The following is a 14682-nucleotide window of genomic DNA, read 5'->3' as shown; positions in this document are numbered from 1 at the left end:
AGAAAGAACCTCATGTCTTTTTAGTTAATTATATAAAAAAATATGATTTATAATAGATTTAAATTGATTTTATTATTATAAAAATCATCAAGATAGAAAATTATAGATTTAAATCAATATTAATATTATAAAACCATTATAATAATTTTTAGAATTTATTTAGAATTTATTTAGATTTTATTTAGAATTTATTTAGATCCGAGTTATGAAGGTTTAAAAAATAGTAACTCGGATTTACATGTTTCTTATACCATTGAAAAGATTAAAAAATTACCTTTCAAAAAATATATTTTTTACTTTTATTTTTTACTTTTTATTTGGTGAAAATTCAATAAACAGACTGTGACTACTTTTGTGGTATACAATTGCTTGATTACACTTGTTTTACTTGTTTTTGTGTTTTGCTTCTTTTGTTTTAGTTCTTGCTTCTTCTACTTCACACCACCAATTACAAGCAACTCTTAATTGAGGCCACTTTGTAATTGGATTAAGGAGTGAATTTTACACTCACACTATATATTAAAGATTATGTTTTGTATGAAAAATGAGAAAAAATAACATGATTTATACTTATCTAAAATTATTAAATAAAAATGAAAAGAAAAAAATTATAAAAATAAAATAAGAAGTGAATGACTAAATTATAGCACACACATATTTCAAAAAAGATGTTAAAAATAAACATAAAATATGCAAATTTTTAAAATAAGTTATATATCAAACTCACCACAAAACTTCAAATTTTGAAATATATAATAGAAGGATGTTTTAAATGGATACATAAATAATATTTAGAATTTTTTTAAAATATTATTATTATTTTACCATTTTATAATAATCATACTGTGATAATAAAATAATAAGTTTCTGAAAATTTGAAATTTCAATATGAAATTATTTATTTTCTATTCCAAAACAATACATGTATATATCACTTTTATTGTATTGTGATAAAAGTTACAAAAGTTGCAGTAAGAGAAAAATGAATAAGTAGATGTTTATTACTCGAGGTATATATATGTGTGTGTGATGAAAAAATTCAACGAAAGATTCTTTAGAACGACATCCAGAAGAAGGTTGCATCTGAATGCCACTTGGCATGCTGGGATGGGGTTAGGGAGGGAAGGCGAAGGAGGAGGAGTTATGCGAGACCTTTAGTACCTTTTTTTTTATTCTGGGCAGCAGCCCGTCGTCCATTACCCACAGCTGTGCAGCCTCACCTGCTGCTCGAGTTGCGTCCTTTCGGGAACAATCGATTTGTTCGTTCGTTCATTTATTCAATCGTTCGTTCGTCTGATACGGGACAATGAATGCGTCTGTCCATACTTCCGTCCGTCCGTTTGTTCGTTCGTTCGTCGTCGTGCGACTGGGAGAGGGCTTTGAGAGAGAGGGCTCGTGCAGGTGTGCCGCAGACAGAAATTCGATCAGTTTTGCTAACTTGGGGGTGGAGCCACACTGTTTTCGCCTTGCTTAACTATTCGCGTTCTAGCGCTTCTCATCCGTCAACTTATTTGCCTATTCCCCCCTTCGTCGCGTCCTTTCCGCTGCCTTCTCACGGTCCTGTCCTCGTTTGAGTCCGCTGTGGGTTCTACAAAGTGAGCTTTCTTGTGAGTGCATTGGCTTTGTCTATCGACTGCTTGAAATAGGGTTGATGGAGTGCAGGACTGCCGATTGAGTACATCGTATCATTTCCATCAGTGTTTTTCCTTTGGGATCTCTAGGTTTCCGGTACGGTTTCTTTGTAATCCGTTTTGTGGAAGTTTTCGGGTGTGTACTGGAGACCATCCTTGATAGTTCTTATTGTGGATTTTATGCAAACGGGCCGTGATTGGGGCTCAATTCAAGCTGTTATCAATTAGCTTACACGTAATTCGGAAATAAAGTACGCATCCTAGTGCTGATCTTCATCAGTGACCCTGATGGATGGTGTTGGTAGATGCTAAAGTTTAAATGTAGAGAGGCAGTCATGGAAATGGAGACAGGATGAGAAGCCCGTGGCGCAGGGATTGAAGATACTTGTCATTGCTATTGTTGTTGAGGCGGCTTTCTTTTCGCCCACACGATGGATGTGCTAACGCAGGTTATTTCTCTCATGACTCGTCCTGATTTCTGCCTTGTTGTTCTATTTGCTGAAACCTACGAATTAGTCTGGTTCTTGGTTTTTTCCTCAGACTTTCGACCCTCCACGTCTTGGAATGTGCGTCTCTACTTTCCATGCTCTTGAACTTGAAAGAAAACGGTAGTTTTCGAACACAACTGGCCGTGTTTCACGCCCTACACCATTCCCCTACAGAGCATACTTTATTCACTGCTGATGGGAGAGTGGACGGGTGAATCCTAGATACTAAACCCTTTGCTAATCAACCAACGGGCGTCAACACAATCGAAATTATGACTGGAATGTTTTACCAACTGACCAAAGGAGAGCTGGGTGCTGGGAGGGACCAGGGAGCATGTGTAGCGTGGAGAACACCTGTAGCTCGTGAATCTTTTCCGCGTGACCTTGTCGGATTACCTCGTCACTTTACACGACGGCACTCCCTCAAGCTTCCGAGGAAAGTGAGTCTTGTTCTCCTAATTTTATTATTTTATGTGTTGAGCTCCATGAATGTTTGTTCTGAAACTGTAATTGAGTGTTCAAATAATCCAGATACATGTAAGTTACTCAAATATCCGTATTTGATCGTCCAACAACATGGAGGTGGCGCAGATTCTAATCGGTCTCACAAGCTCGCCGAATCGGCTAGAGCATGGGAAGATTGAAAACTTGGCCATTCGATCACAAAGGCTTGATTCTGATGGTGTCGGTGCCATGATTACGAACCGAGATGAAAAGAATCATTTGAGTGAATTTTCAGATGCTCTGCAGAGTACGTCTTCAATTGTGATTCTTTATAGATGAACTCTTTTCGCAACTCTTATGCAGATGCTGCGAGATGAGAGTCTGTCTTGTTACGGTCACGAGCTTCTCGGACGTTTATGTTCCTCTGGTGACACGCATGAATGCTTGTGTACTCTTTAAAACTGGTGTTCACTTGTTATGCTCACTTACTTTGATGAAGGAATTTTTTTCACGCTATTTCCGTGCACTTACATTGGATGGTCTCCAACTGTACTCTTCACAACATGCCAACAGCTGTTGCAAAGGCCCTGGAGGATGTGGCTGTGAAAAAGGCTCTAGCTCAAGATGAGGCTGCACAATGGAAGCATAAGTATGAACTAGAGCTCCTTCGAAATTCCCAACTCGAGCGTAGTATTGCATCAAGAGCTCTCGGTAATCGGTCTCATTGCCTTGAATACTGTTTCTTTCGCACTTTTGTATTTGGTAGGGCTCTACAGTTTTCAATACAAGGTTTCGATCGACCGTGCGTCCTTCTTGGCTTTGTTCTCTTCTATCACTATCAAATCTTTTTATTTTTATTATTTTTATCGTGTGTGTGTGTGTGTGTGTGTGTGTGTGTGTGCACGCGCATGATAGGGCTATTGGTGCATTGATTACACAGCTCACTTTTAAAAGATGTTTTTCCAGACTCTTCACGGCAGGATAATCTTTCAGTCACATCCGTCATATCTGAGGGCGATATTGATGCTACCGAGTTTAGATCATCACCACAGAATACACAAACTCGGTCAAACGGTTATCTTCAATATAAAGAAACCATTCAAAACTCGAAAGTGTTGAGCTATAGTCCTGATCTTTTCAACAACTTATACTTGGATACACAGCTGGACAGTAAAATTTCTGAGAAGGTGAAGTAAGAAATTGCCACTTGTCTTGAGATATTGTGAGTGCTTGGTACACGAGCGAATTGCCTGACATGCTCCTCAACAATCTGAATCGACTTCAATCCAATATCTTGTTGGGTCTGGTTTATGATCAGTTCAACATGTGAGTGCCATATTGTCTGATCATTAGTTGCTACCAATTCGAAGTTTGTGTTCTACTATTTTGCTAAATTAATTTTCAAGGACTTACGGAGATGGTTATTTTTGTGGTTCAGGCATCATTTACACTCACATTGGATCCTGTTGATGAGAGAAGAAAAGAACAAAACCATGATTTAGTGTCGTTTGATGATGGTGACATCAATGCAGAAGTCCGAAGCAATAAACAGGTATTTTCATTTCTGATGGTGGCGCAATGAAGTCTCCCTCTCGCTCTCTCTCGCTCCCTCTCTCTTCATATATATATATATATATGATCGAGATGATGCTCATGCCATTGGCCTTGGTTTGACCGAACACTGGTTTCCTACGATTTAGCTGGATCTATAATTTGGACAGCATCCTTCAGTCTCACATAAGCCTTGATGTAACGTGTGGATAGATTGCTTTGGTCTGGAATTCTTCACCCGCATCAGTGTTCATCCTTTTGAAGCCGAACGCAGCAGCCGTGCAGCAGCTTTGCGAAGAGATGGTGTGGTGAGTGAATTTAAATTCTGGTGGTGTTTGCAGCATTGCTGCGGGATAGGACAGAGAATCATCTGGATCGTCATCAATTTGCAGTGTGACATCATGCAGAGAATGTGCATGTGCAGATGGTTTCTTCAACGAGTCGAGTAGTGCACTTCGAATGCTTTTATGTTGGTGGCTCTGTAGTGAGCATGTCATCTTTGATCTGCAGGTGGCTCAGAGAACAAAATGTTACAAAAATCTACGTGGAGCCAAGAGTGAAGGCAGAACTGATGGAGGAGAATGCCGATTTTGAGTTTATTCAGACATGTGAGACAGGTACTTCTTTTGAGGATATGTTTGAAGATGCTTGTTTCAATAACGGTGATTCTCATGTTTCATCAGTACTTGAGGGTGAACCACGCATAGTTTCAATACCCTAGACCCGAGAGGGCTCATTTACAGTGTCATCCCGGTTTTGCATTTAGGAAATTCACGTTAGAATTTTACGTCTTGGCACAGTCTCTCTTTCTACGGCCAATCGTAGACCTTGATGGCATGTAAGCAACTTTAGGTATTCAACCTTCGAGATAAGTAGAATAAAATTTCCCCAACTGATTAAAGTGTAAATCATGTACGTGAACTTGTTGCTACAGAGAAACAACTGGTGACAATCAACAAGAGCGTGGATCTAGTCATCACCTTGGGTGGTGATGGAACAATGCTTTGGGTAAAATTATCCTTTCTTTGTTCTTTCTTGGTCAGATTGAGACGGGATATTCAAGTGCATTACAGGTCTTGTTTTTGCCTGGATGGTTACATGTTTGATTTGGTTGGAATCCGTCATTTACTTAATTGAGGTGCTGACCATATTACAGAAGCTTATAAATGCTGCTGGGTTTACGTGGTGGAAGTCCATGTGATAAGTGTAAAGGATTGGTGAGTGCGGCGGGAAAGTATATCACATCCTTTGATAGTGTATGACAGACACCTGTGTGGATAGTCTAAGGATGCTGGATGTATGTACTAATCACGTTGGGTTGTGATGCTGTAGGCTGCGTCACTGTTCAAAGGTCCTATGCCTCCACTGGTGGCCTTCTCCATGGGCTCTCTAGGCTTCATGACGAAATTCCGTATCCACTCTTTGCTGTAGATTAAAAAAAAATCTCTTTTTCTGTTCAGGAAACGCTTGAGGAATACTTGTTTCCTGGCTAGTGATAATTCTTTCTTCTAATGGATGTTCTTATGAAATCCACAGAAAATTCCGATTTTCTGTAAGGGCCGAATTTGTTAGGTGCAGTGAAATCCTTAATTGTTTACTCCACAGAAAGCAGTATGTACAGAGAAAGTTTACAAGCAATAATGAAAGGTCCGGCATATATCACTTTGCGACATCGACTTCATTGTCAGATCATCCGGCACGATCGTGAGACAGATGACAACACCAGCTCGGAATCTGCCGAATATCTTGTCCTCAATGAGGTTTCTATTGATAGAGGCATGTCATCAGCTCTTTCAAATTTGGAGTGCTTTTGTGATGGGCACTTTGTTACCATTGTGCAAGGTGATGGTTTAATCATATCAAGTCCATCAGGAAGTACAGCATATTCTTTGGCTGCCGGAGGTTCAGTTGTCCATCCACAGGTATTTTACTATGAGCTTCGCTCCTAAATTTGAATCTATTATGTGCCATGCTGCTCACTACTGTCATAAGACCTCTTTATTTATTTATTTATTATTTATTTTTTTTGTAAAAGCTAAAACGACTAATTCGGGTTTTTCTATACTTGAACGTCTGCAGTATGATCTCAAGATCGAATCCTAAGGAACCCCGTTTCTCCTGATGTGGAAGGGAAAAGCATAATCTGAATATGTATTCCATCGCGAGGGTTTGAAAGACTTCTAATGAGTGTGTGTCTCGGTGCAGGTGCCAGGCATTCTTTTCACACCAATTTGTCCACATTCTTTGTCATTCAGGCCACTGATTTTGCCAGATTATGTAACATTGCGTGTTCAGGTACAGGTTGCTCACTCAAGGTTCCAAATACTGGCTGGTTATTAATTCGTTTTCCTCCAATGACAACTGTTTACATCGCACCAACAAGTTGGATAAATGTATTGACGAGGACAACATGGTCTTGTATTTTTTTTGTGGGGCAGTTACCCTTGAACTGCAGGGGTCAGGCATGGGCCAGTTTCGATGGTAAGGGGCGACAACAGCTTTGGGGAGGCGATGCCTTGATTGTGCGTATGTCGGAATGGCCTGTTCCTGCCGTGTGTGAAAAAGAATCGAGTGGTGATTTTCTTCGTAGCGTGCGAGAAAGCTTGCATTGGAACAGAAGAAACATTCAGTTAGCAGACGAGCGTCCCAGTCCTTCACATTGATGATGATTGAGTTTAACTGCTATCCAACCTTTGCAGGCGTAAGACAGTCGATTCACATTTCTGACCAGCTATGTGGTGAACTTCGAAACTCAAGTTGTATGGAACTTAACGGATCTGGCCTTTTGATATCCTCAGCATGGCTTTATTGAAACCTTGATCTTTCGTTCTGAAAGATGCACGATTTATGAAATCTTTGCATGGTCTGCACAACTCATAATCTTGTTGTTAACCTTGCGTGAAGAGTTGTGTGATTTATATTTCTTTTACCACCTCACAGTTACACCTTGAAGTCCTACAACCCAGTGGAGCCCTTTGATTCCTTTTGGGTTAGTCACACTATTAAGAACACCAAACTGCCAAGTCTTTTGTCTTGGACTGAACATGTTGTATCATGTGTGCAACCTAATTTAGTACTCTGGGGCGGAGTGTGCAATGTAATAACCAAGTGATCCAGGATAAGTCCTCGTCAGCAGTGTATCGCAATACGCACTGAGTTGATGACATGAACCACCAACACAATCCAAGGACACAAGACTGAACCGGGCATGTCTGGGTGTAATTGAAAAGAACTGAACACAGCCATACATGCATACATTCTCCTTCAACTGAGCAAGACACATCTTGTGCAGCATAGGAAATTTTGATGCGTCCTTCTAGAGAAGTTTGCCACTTGAATTATCCATATGAAGTCACTACATAAAAGCATTGCATCCGATTCACTTGAAATACTGCACAAAGCTTCAGGGGTAGGTGAATCCAGGGAACAGATTCCTGGCCCCAAGACCTTAATTATGTCTAGCCATCCTCCTCACAGGGAGCATGACTCCCATCAGGAGCAACGCGTGAAGTCTCCGACGTTGGAACTCATCCATTCATCGTATATTTGAAATCGATGGGGATCCTTTTCATCACCTTTTCAAGTCCAACAATGACACAATTCAGCATGACTCCGCTACAGACATATCAATGCAGGTGAAATGTATACAAATTCGCCAATTTGATGAAAGGTTTTGAGGTTCAAAAAAGTGATGATCACACTCACATCGCCTCTCTTTGGGACTGGCTTCCATACTGCACCCTTGCTCTTGGCAACCATGCGTTCCTTGATAGCCGCCTTGGCTTGGCACAAGAATTCCCCTGTTGCAACAAGAAGAAATGACTGGCTCAGAACTGGCACCTGCCTCTCTTCAATCTTCCCAAAATCCACAACATCCATGTGACTAATTACACGCCATAACAGGAACGGCTGAAACTCGTTCTCCTACAAATTACTCACAGTGGCACGATCCTGATCCGATTTCCTGGAGTTCCTCTCCATAGCCATCTTCTAACCGGCTACTGGAGTTCCAAATGGTTCTACTGTGTAGAAGCAACGACGTCCCACAAACAAAGCCTAGTGTAGCCAAAGTGCGAAGTCGACGATGAACCTGCGTGGGCAATGGTACTCTGGGAACGGTGTGTAGTTGACAAGCAAGAGTGCATTCGCCATTTTAATACGAAGCTGGGTGGGTGCACAAGGGTGGGAAGGCACTGCAAGTGCAGTATCAGAAAACTTAGTGGAGGGTGGAAGGTGGTGGAGTCCTGGTAACGTGGTCGTGTTTGTTTGATTTGAGCAATGCTTCTCCATGAAAAACGCGTCTCGTCAGGTCTGGCGAGCCCACTGCGGTTGCAAGGAGGTAGGGTAACGACAAGAAACACTTTATGCAGCTTACAGCATCCGATGCCCAGAGATACCATGCAATCAATGCTCGGGATTCCACCGTGCAACGTTAGTAATACGAAAGTGATACATTAATAGTATCCAAGGCTTTCACCGGTCAAACAGTGGCAACATACTCCCAGCATGAGATGATTTAGTTTCAGGCTAATGATTTCAGTTGGAATGAGTTCCCAATGCTTACCCTTCGACTGTGTAGCAGACTCACAAGTTTTGAGGAATTGTTTTACGAGATTTACCCGGTAAAAGCAATCACTGGATGGGAGGCTGGAAGGATCGTCACAGATGGTAGTCAGGCATGAGTTCCATGTGTGGATCGGGACGGAGAGGGAGCACGGGGGAAATAAATGCAAGAATTCAACAATAATTATTATTATTATAGAAGTTCCTCAGAAGTTGATCAAGCAGGGGGTGGAAGGGGGGTGGAAGGGAGTTGCTAGAGGTGGTCGTTTGAAAATCGGTACGAAGAGGGGAGATGGGACCCGGAGGACAAGGTGGGGTGGGTGGATTGAGAGATGGTTCTGGGATAGTTCGGTGGGGTCGAGTGCCTCGACATGTGTGTTACTGTCCCCACCATCGCTTGCTCTGGCCACCATTGCGACACTCCGACGTCGTACTTTTGTGAGAACTTGTTTCTGGAAAAAGATAAATTAGAGCATTGTTATCTGTAATCCAAGGCATCACTCCAGTCTCACCCTGGATTCCCAACTTCCACCCCCACCCCCCAAGTTCCCATCTTCGCTCCTTTACAACACTCAGCTTAGCAGGGTTTGGAACAGTGCTTCTTGAAGGGGTGGCGATGCATGGCTCTGCTCAGTTTTGAAATGCGGATGTGTTGATTTGTGCAGCGATGGAGGAGAGACCTCGTTGCCTCCCTTGAAACCCCATCACCACGACTTGGTGACGGAATTTGCTCATCAAACGAGAAGGAGTTCACCTTCAGGGTCCTCGATGGACCGAATTGCAGTGGATGGCTCGATTTATTTCGTTTTGTTTGTTTGGTTATTCATTTTGTTTTTGTTCTAAACTTTGAATGGCTGTGCGAACTGAACTTGTGGGAGTTTTCGATATGCTGATGGTGCATTTCAGAATGTTGAAATCCTGATATGTTTATTTATTTACTTGTTTGGATGTCAAACTTGTGCATCCTGAAACATATCCAACAGTATTTGTGATACTTTTCATACATTGGTGTTCACTTCAATGATCATTGATGTGATTCTAGTCACAATTCTTTTCTATTCTTATGGTGTATTACGTTGTCGGGATTTTGAGCACTTTCCCACTTTAAAATGTCAGCATCTCCTAATTATGATGAATATCTCATCAAAGCTTTTATATGATTCATATGTTTTTTATGTCATAGATGGTGTTCAACATTAGTTATCTTCTAGCTGTTTCTAGGCATGCGCCACCTCAAACTAATAATCAAATGAAAAACTTCAAAAAATCGCATTATATCAGCTTCAATTTTTTAATACTGAAATTTTAATATTCAATTAATTCTTTATCTTCTTTCCACATGGCCTCATTATTCCTATTCTTGTTTATGTTTGTATGTAGACATCAACAATGATGTTCTTATAATTCTTGTAATTCATATTTATTTTAAAAGACACATTAAAAGTAACAGCGTCAGAAATAGTAAACACCTAATCAATACAGTATACAAATTATCCTTCACAACTTGTATGTAAAACTTGGATATTATACCACCTTCAATAATTATATATTAAAGTACCATAATTTGTCAATATTCATTACTGATGAGTGATGACTTTACATTATAAAATGTGCCATATCACCCAATTATAGAAAAGATCTGTTTTTACGACTCGTTGGAAACCTTCACCCTTAGTAATCAACAGTTATATTAAAAACATTGGGGGGATATAGAAGTTTTGAACCAAATCAAAATCAAAAGAAAAGGAGGTGAAAAAAGTGTAGTGAGTTGTGCAATCTGGAAGCAATATACATAAAAATAATTGTTGTGTCATTTTCTTTTTGTTGAGAATGTTTAGAAAGACACAAAAGTAATAGTAAGTCATACACACAAGAGGGTTTCTAAGGAGAGAGAGCTTCACACACACACTTCTATTAATCTGGTTGTGTCTCATATACAAGAAGAGAAAAGAGGAGAGGATAAACAGTACTTCTCCACTAGACTCTAAATACTGTAGCTACAATAAATATTATCGAGAGTGCTGGCTACATTTAATGATCTCAACACTCCTCCTCGCTCATCATAATATTTACATAATATAAAATTTGTATAGAATTATGATCTATACTTTTCTGTGATCTTGCAAGATCAACAATTGTTGCCTCATTAAAACCTTATCTAGGAAAATCTTATTTTATTTAAGGACAAAACCATAGATGAAGGAAAAAGAGTAAAACATCATTTTCTTTAATTATTTAAAGAACTCATTAACTTTCTTATTCAAGAAAAGCAAGTTGTCGCATACCAATGCCATAAGTAAATCAACGATGGTTGCTTAATTGGAGAGCTTTGGTGAAGAGATTAGTAAGGTTATTTGTAGATTCAATTTTCTTAATTATAAGTGCTTGATTAGTAATCAAGTCATGAGTATAACTAAAATACTTTGGATCAATATGCTTTGTCATGTCGCCTTTAATGAAACCAACTTGCATCTGTGTAATACACGCACTATTATCTTCATACAAGATAGTTGGAGAATCATCATATGAAAATCCACAAATTGTTTGAATGAATTCATCAATTGATCGCAACTAAATACATTCTCGAGATGCTTCATGTAAGGCAATAATTTTTGCATGGTTGGATGAAGTTGCAGTTATTGTTTGTTTCACTGATTTCCATGATATTGTAGCTCCATGTCTTAAAAATACATATCTTGTTTGAGATTTAGTTTTTGCAATATGAGATTTATATCTTGCATCACAATATCCAACTAATTTTGGATCTGCAGATTTTGCGTAGTATAATCCCAAGTCTTCAGTACCTTTTAAATAACATAATAAATGTTTGATGCCATTCCAATGTTGTAGTGTTGGACGTTGTCGTGATGTAATATGACTAGTAGGTGAAAGGGTGAAGAAATATATCATGTTTTGAGGATCTCACTTCAAAAATATTGTAGCAAATTATCTTGGAAAAATAGATATTAATAAAAGGGTAGAAAAATTAAAGGTGCTAATACTACCTTTTTACAAATTATGCTTCTATTTACTTTGTAAGGCCATAAATAAGGCAAAACAAGGTAGATTAGAAAAATAAAGGATATAGACATATGTAGAGAGGAGTTAGGAGTGCAAATTAGTAAAAATTACCTCAAGAAGACAAAAGTTGATACCCAGAGAGGGCCGGTTATGAACTAGGGTCGAAATCAAACCATGAGGCACAAAATTGAATCTCGACGATGACTCCGGGACTCTTTGGCAGATCGAAGAGTGGGGTTTGATAGAAGATTAGATAAGGTTTCTATGGGCATTGATTTTGGGTGATTTGGAGTTGATATGATTTTGTAAGAGTTTTGCAAAGGGGAGGTTTGTTTCAGATGACTTGGGTTTTATGAAATAAAGTAGGGTTTATGTTTTGAGTGATTTCGAGAGTTTTGTTATAAATCTATGGGTGAAATTTTTTGGGTTCATGATTATAGTTGTGTTAAATACATATTGTGAATTTCAGCTCGATCTAACGGTTGAAGTAAGAGATATTGAGATTTAAGCGGGTCAAGGTCTCAGAAAGTAGAATTTTAGGTCTAGTGAGGGTTTTTTAGATTTCATGCAAATTACTAGTTGGATTGGAGTAAAACTTGTGTGAGAAGGTATAAGACTTGTTTTTCTATGTCCATGAGAAATTTGAAACCAATCGAACGGCGCAAAGAAGAGAAATTGACTCTAGAAAGTTGGCATCAAGATTGGAGAAGGAGGCCAGCTAACACCTGAACACATTTTTGAGGTTTTCGTCAATTTGGTAACTCCGATCCTTTTCAATTTTTTTTATACTTGTTTTAAACTTGATTTTTAAGAAGTATGCAAGATTTGAATTGAGATCAATGGTTTATTCATTAGATATTGAGGTTTAAATCTGTCATAGGAATTACTAGGATTTGGATTAGGATTTGGCTAGGGTTCGATTTAGGGTTTGATTTAGAGTTTAGGATTTGGATAAGGGTTTGGTTAGGGTTTGATTTAGGGTTTGGATTAGGATTTGGAATAGGGTTTAGAGTTTGGTTAGGGTTTGATTTAGGGTTTGGATTAGGGTTTGGATTAGGATTTAGGATTTGGTTAGGGTTTAGGGTTGGATTAGGGTTTGGATTAGGGTTTAGGGTTTGGATTAGGATTTAGGGTTTGATTAGGGTTTGGATTAGGATTTGGTTAGGGTTTGATCTAAGATTTGGTTTAGGGTTTAGGGTTTAGTTTAGGGTTTAGGATTGATTTAGGGTTTGATTTAGGATTTAATTTAAGGTTTGTTTAGGATTTAACTTAGGGTTTAGGATTTATTAGGGTTTAGGATTTATTAGGGTTTAAGATTTAATTAGGTTTGGTCTAAAGTTTGAGTGAAATTCAATAGGGTTTTAACTAGAATTAAATTAAGGTTGAATTGACATATATTTGAGTAATATTTGTGATCATTCTAATATTTCTTTAAGAATTTTATTATTTGTTTGAAATTTCTTTGAGTTGTTTTGAATTTGATTACGTTTGTTTACCATTATTATAGTCTAATTAGAGCATTGTTAGTATTCTATTAGAATTAAGATTTTGTTATCGCAATTTCTATTCTTCCTTCTACAGCCAAGTGTCCGGAGCATTCTCAAGCAAGACTTCACATATTACTACAATGTGCACTATGTCTTGCAAGAACACTAACTGCAAATGCAATATCTGGTCTTGTAGATGTAGCTAAATACAAAAGTGCTCCAACCGCTACAAGGTATGGATATTAGTCTCTCAATATTTCCTCCTCCTCATGGCATGGACCGTATGGATCATGACCATCACGACCACATCCAACCATTGGTGTAGACAATAGATTAGCATGAATCATATTAAATCTTTGCAAGATTCGTCTAATATATGTTAGTTGGTAGAGAAAAATGCTACCATCTGTTAGATGCATAATCTGAAGACCAATGCAGAAAGTTGTTTTTCCTAGCATTTTCATCTCAAATTCACGTATAAGTAGGTTTGTAGCTATAACATATGTAGATGTAGTACCCAGTAGGTTAAGATCATCAACATATACAGCGATGATCACAAAACCAGTTTTATCTCGTTTGATAAACAAAGAAGGGGTTAGTGGATCACTTATAAAATTATTTGTAATTAAATAATCTCGAAGACGTTGATACCACATTCATCCAGATTGTTTTAAACCATACAAGGCCTTACATAATTTAATTCCATGATATTTTCCTAGAGCGGGTTGATTTGGAGTTCATATTTCTAAGTCAGGTGGAACTTTCATATAAATATTTGCATCAAGAGAACTATATAGATATGCAGTAACTACATGCATCGGATGCATCTCAAGGGTGGCATGAACTATCATTCCAATAATATATCGAAATGTAATTGAATCCATGACTGGAGAATATGTGGATTCATAATCAATGTCAAATCGTTGAGTAAATCCTTGAGCAACAAGACGAGCTTTATAGTAGATTATTTGGCCTTGAGCATCTTGCTTGCATATTAATACCATTTTATATCCCACGGGGCGAGATGTAAGAGTGTCTACAATTAGACCAAAGACTTTTCTCTTATGCAAAGAAGCATATTCCTCCTCAATAGCAGTTTTCTATTTTGACCAATTTGAGCGACGCATCGTTTCTTTGATAGTTTGAGGTTCAGGATTGTCTTCCTTGCAAGAAAGAGCTTCTATAATCATATATGCAAATGATTCATCTACTATAATAGATGGTTTGTCCCAATCATCCATTTTAGAGAGAAACACGACTCTCTGAGATAGATGATGCAAAATTAAATATAATGGGAGACCAAATCACAATTCGGTATAAACCATTTTTTATAGCAAAAACTTTTTCAACAACTTTATGGTTATTCGCAAGAACCAAAACCTCTTTTCTATTTAAAGTGGCGGTCGAGAGGTGATAACCATTAATACGCACATCTCGATAGTTGATCAGACTTCAAGGTGCTAAGGGTGCAAACATCGCATATTTATATTTTATGAT

At 38.5% G+C, this 14682-nt stretch overlaps 1 protein-coding gene and 1 long non-coding RNA gene across 6 annotated transcripts; one reads left to right on the top strand and one right to left on the bottom strand.

The window, feature by feature from the left end:
* The first annotated feature begins 1418 nt into the window (after positions 1-1418).
* Positions 1419-6967, top strand: LOC112287876 (NAD(H) kinase 1). 4 transcript variants are annotated; one of them, XR_016505260.1, is made up of 13 exons: positions 1419-2080; positions 2449-2559; positions 2711-2870; positions 3137-3274; positions 3530-3750; positions 4002-4115; positions 4328-4422; positions 4625-4731; positions 5049-5122; positions 5447-5525; positions 5720-6036; positions 6194-6409; positions 6553-6967. XR_016505260.1 is itself a non-coding variant. In XM_090253887.1 (13 exons), exons 1-13 carry the CDS (start codon positions 2063-2065, stop codon positions 6597-6599), a joined length of 1425 nt encoding a protein of 474 aa, XP_090110013.1. In that variant the 5' UTR covers positions 1419-2062; the 3' UTR covers positions 6600-6967. The 4 variants fall into 4 exon arrangements, 3 of the variants coding, with proteins under 3 accessions (XP_090110013.1, XP_024387226.1, XP_024387228.1); XM_090253887.1 differs by having other exon boundaries at positions 5720-5890; positions 6320-6409; XM_024531458.3 differs by having other exon boundaries at positions 6320-6409.
* Positions 6968-7398: 431 nt separating this feature from the next.
* Positions 7399-8394, bottom strand: LOC112287877 (uncharacterized). Of its 2 annotated transcripts, none has more exons than XR_016505261.1 (3): positions 8205-8394; positions 7820-7914; positions 7399-7689 (listed from the first exon to the last, which is right to left on the bottom strand). It is a non-coding gene; the product is annotated as an uncharacterized LOC112287877 (long non-coding RNA). The 2 variants fall into 2 exon arrangements; XR_016505262.1 differs by having other exon boundaries at positions 8054-8328.
* Positions 8395-14682: the final 6288 nt, after the last annotated feature.

This window comes from Physcomitrium patens, chromosome 10 (assembly GCF_059467195.1).
Source record: "Physcomitrium patens ecotype Gransden chromosome 10, ASM5946719v1, whole genome shotgun sequence".
Taxonomy (NCBI): Eukaryota; Viridiplantae; Streptophyta; class Bryopsida; order Funariales; family Funariaceae; genus Physcomitrium; species Physcomitrium patens.
Note: the sequence above shows the minus strand (reverse complement) of the source record. Positions and strands in the feature narration are given on the sequence as shown.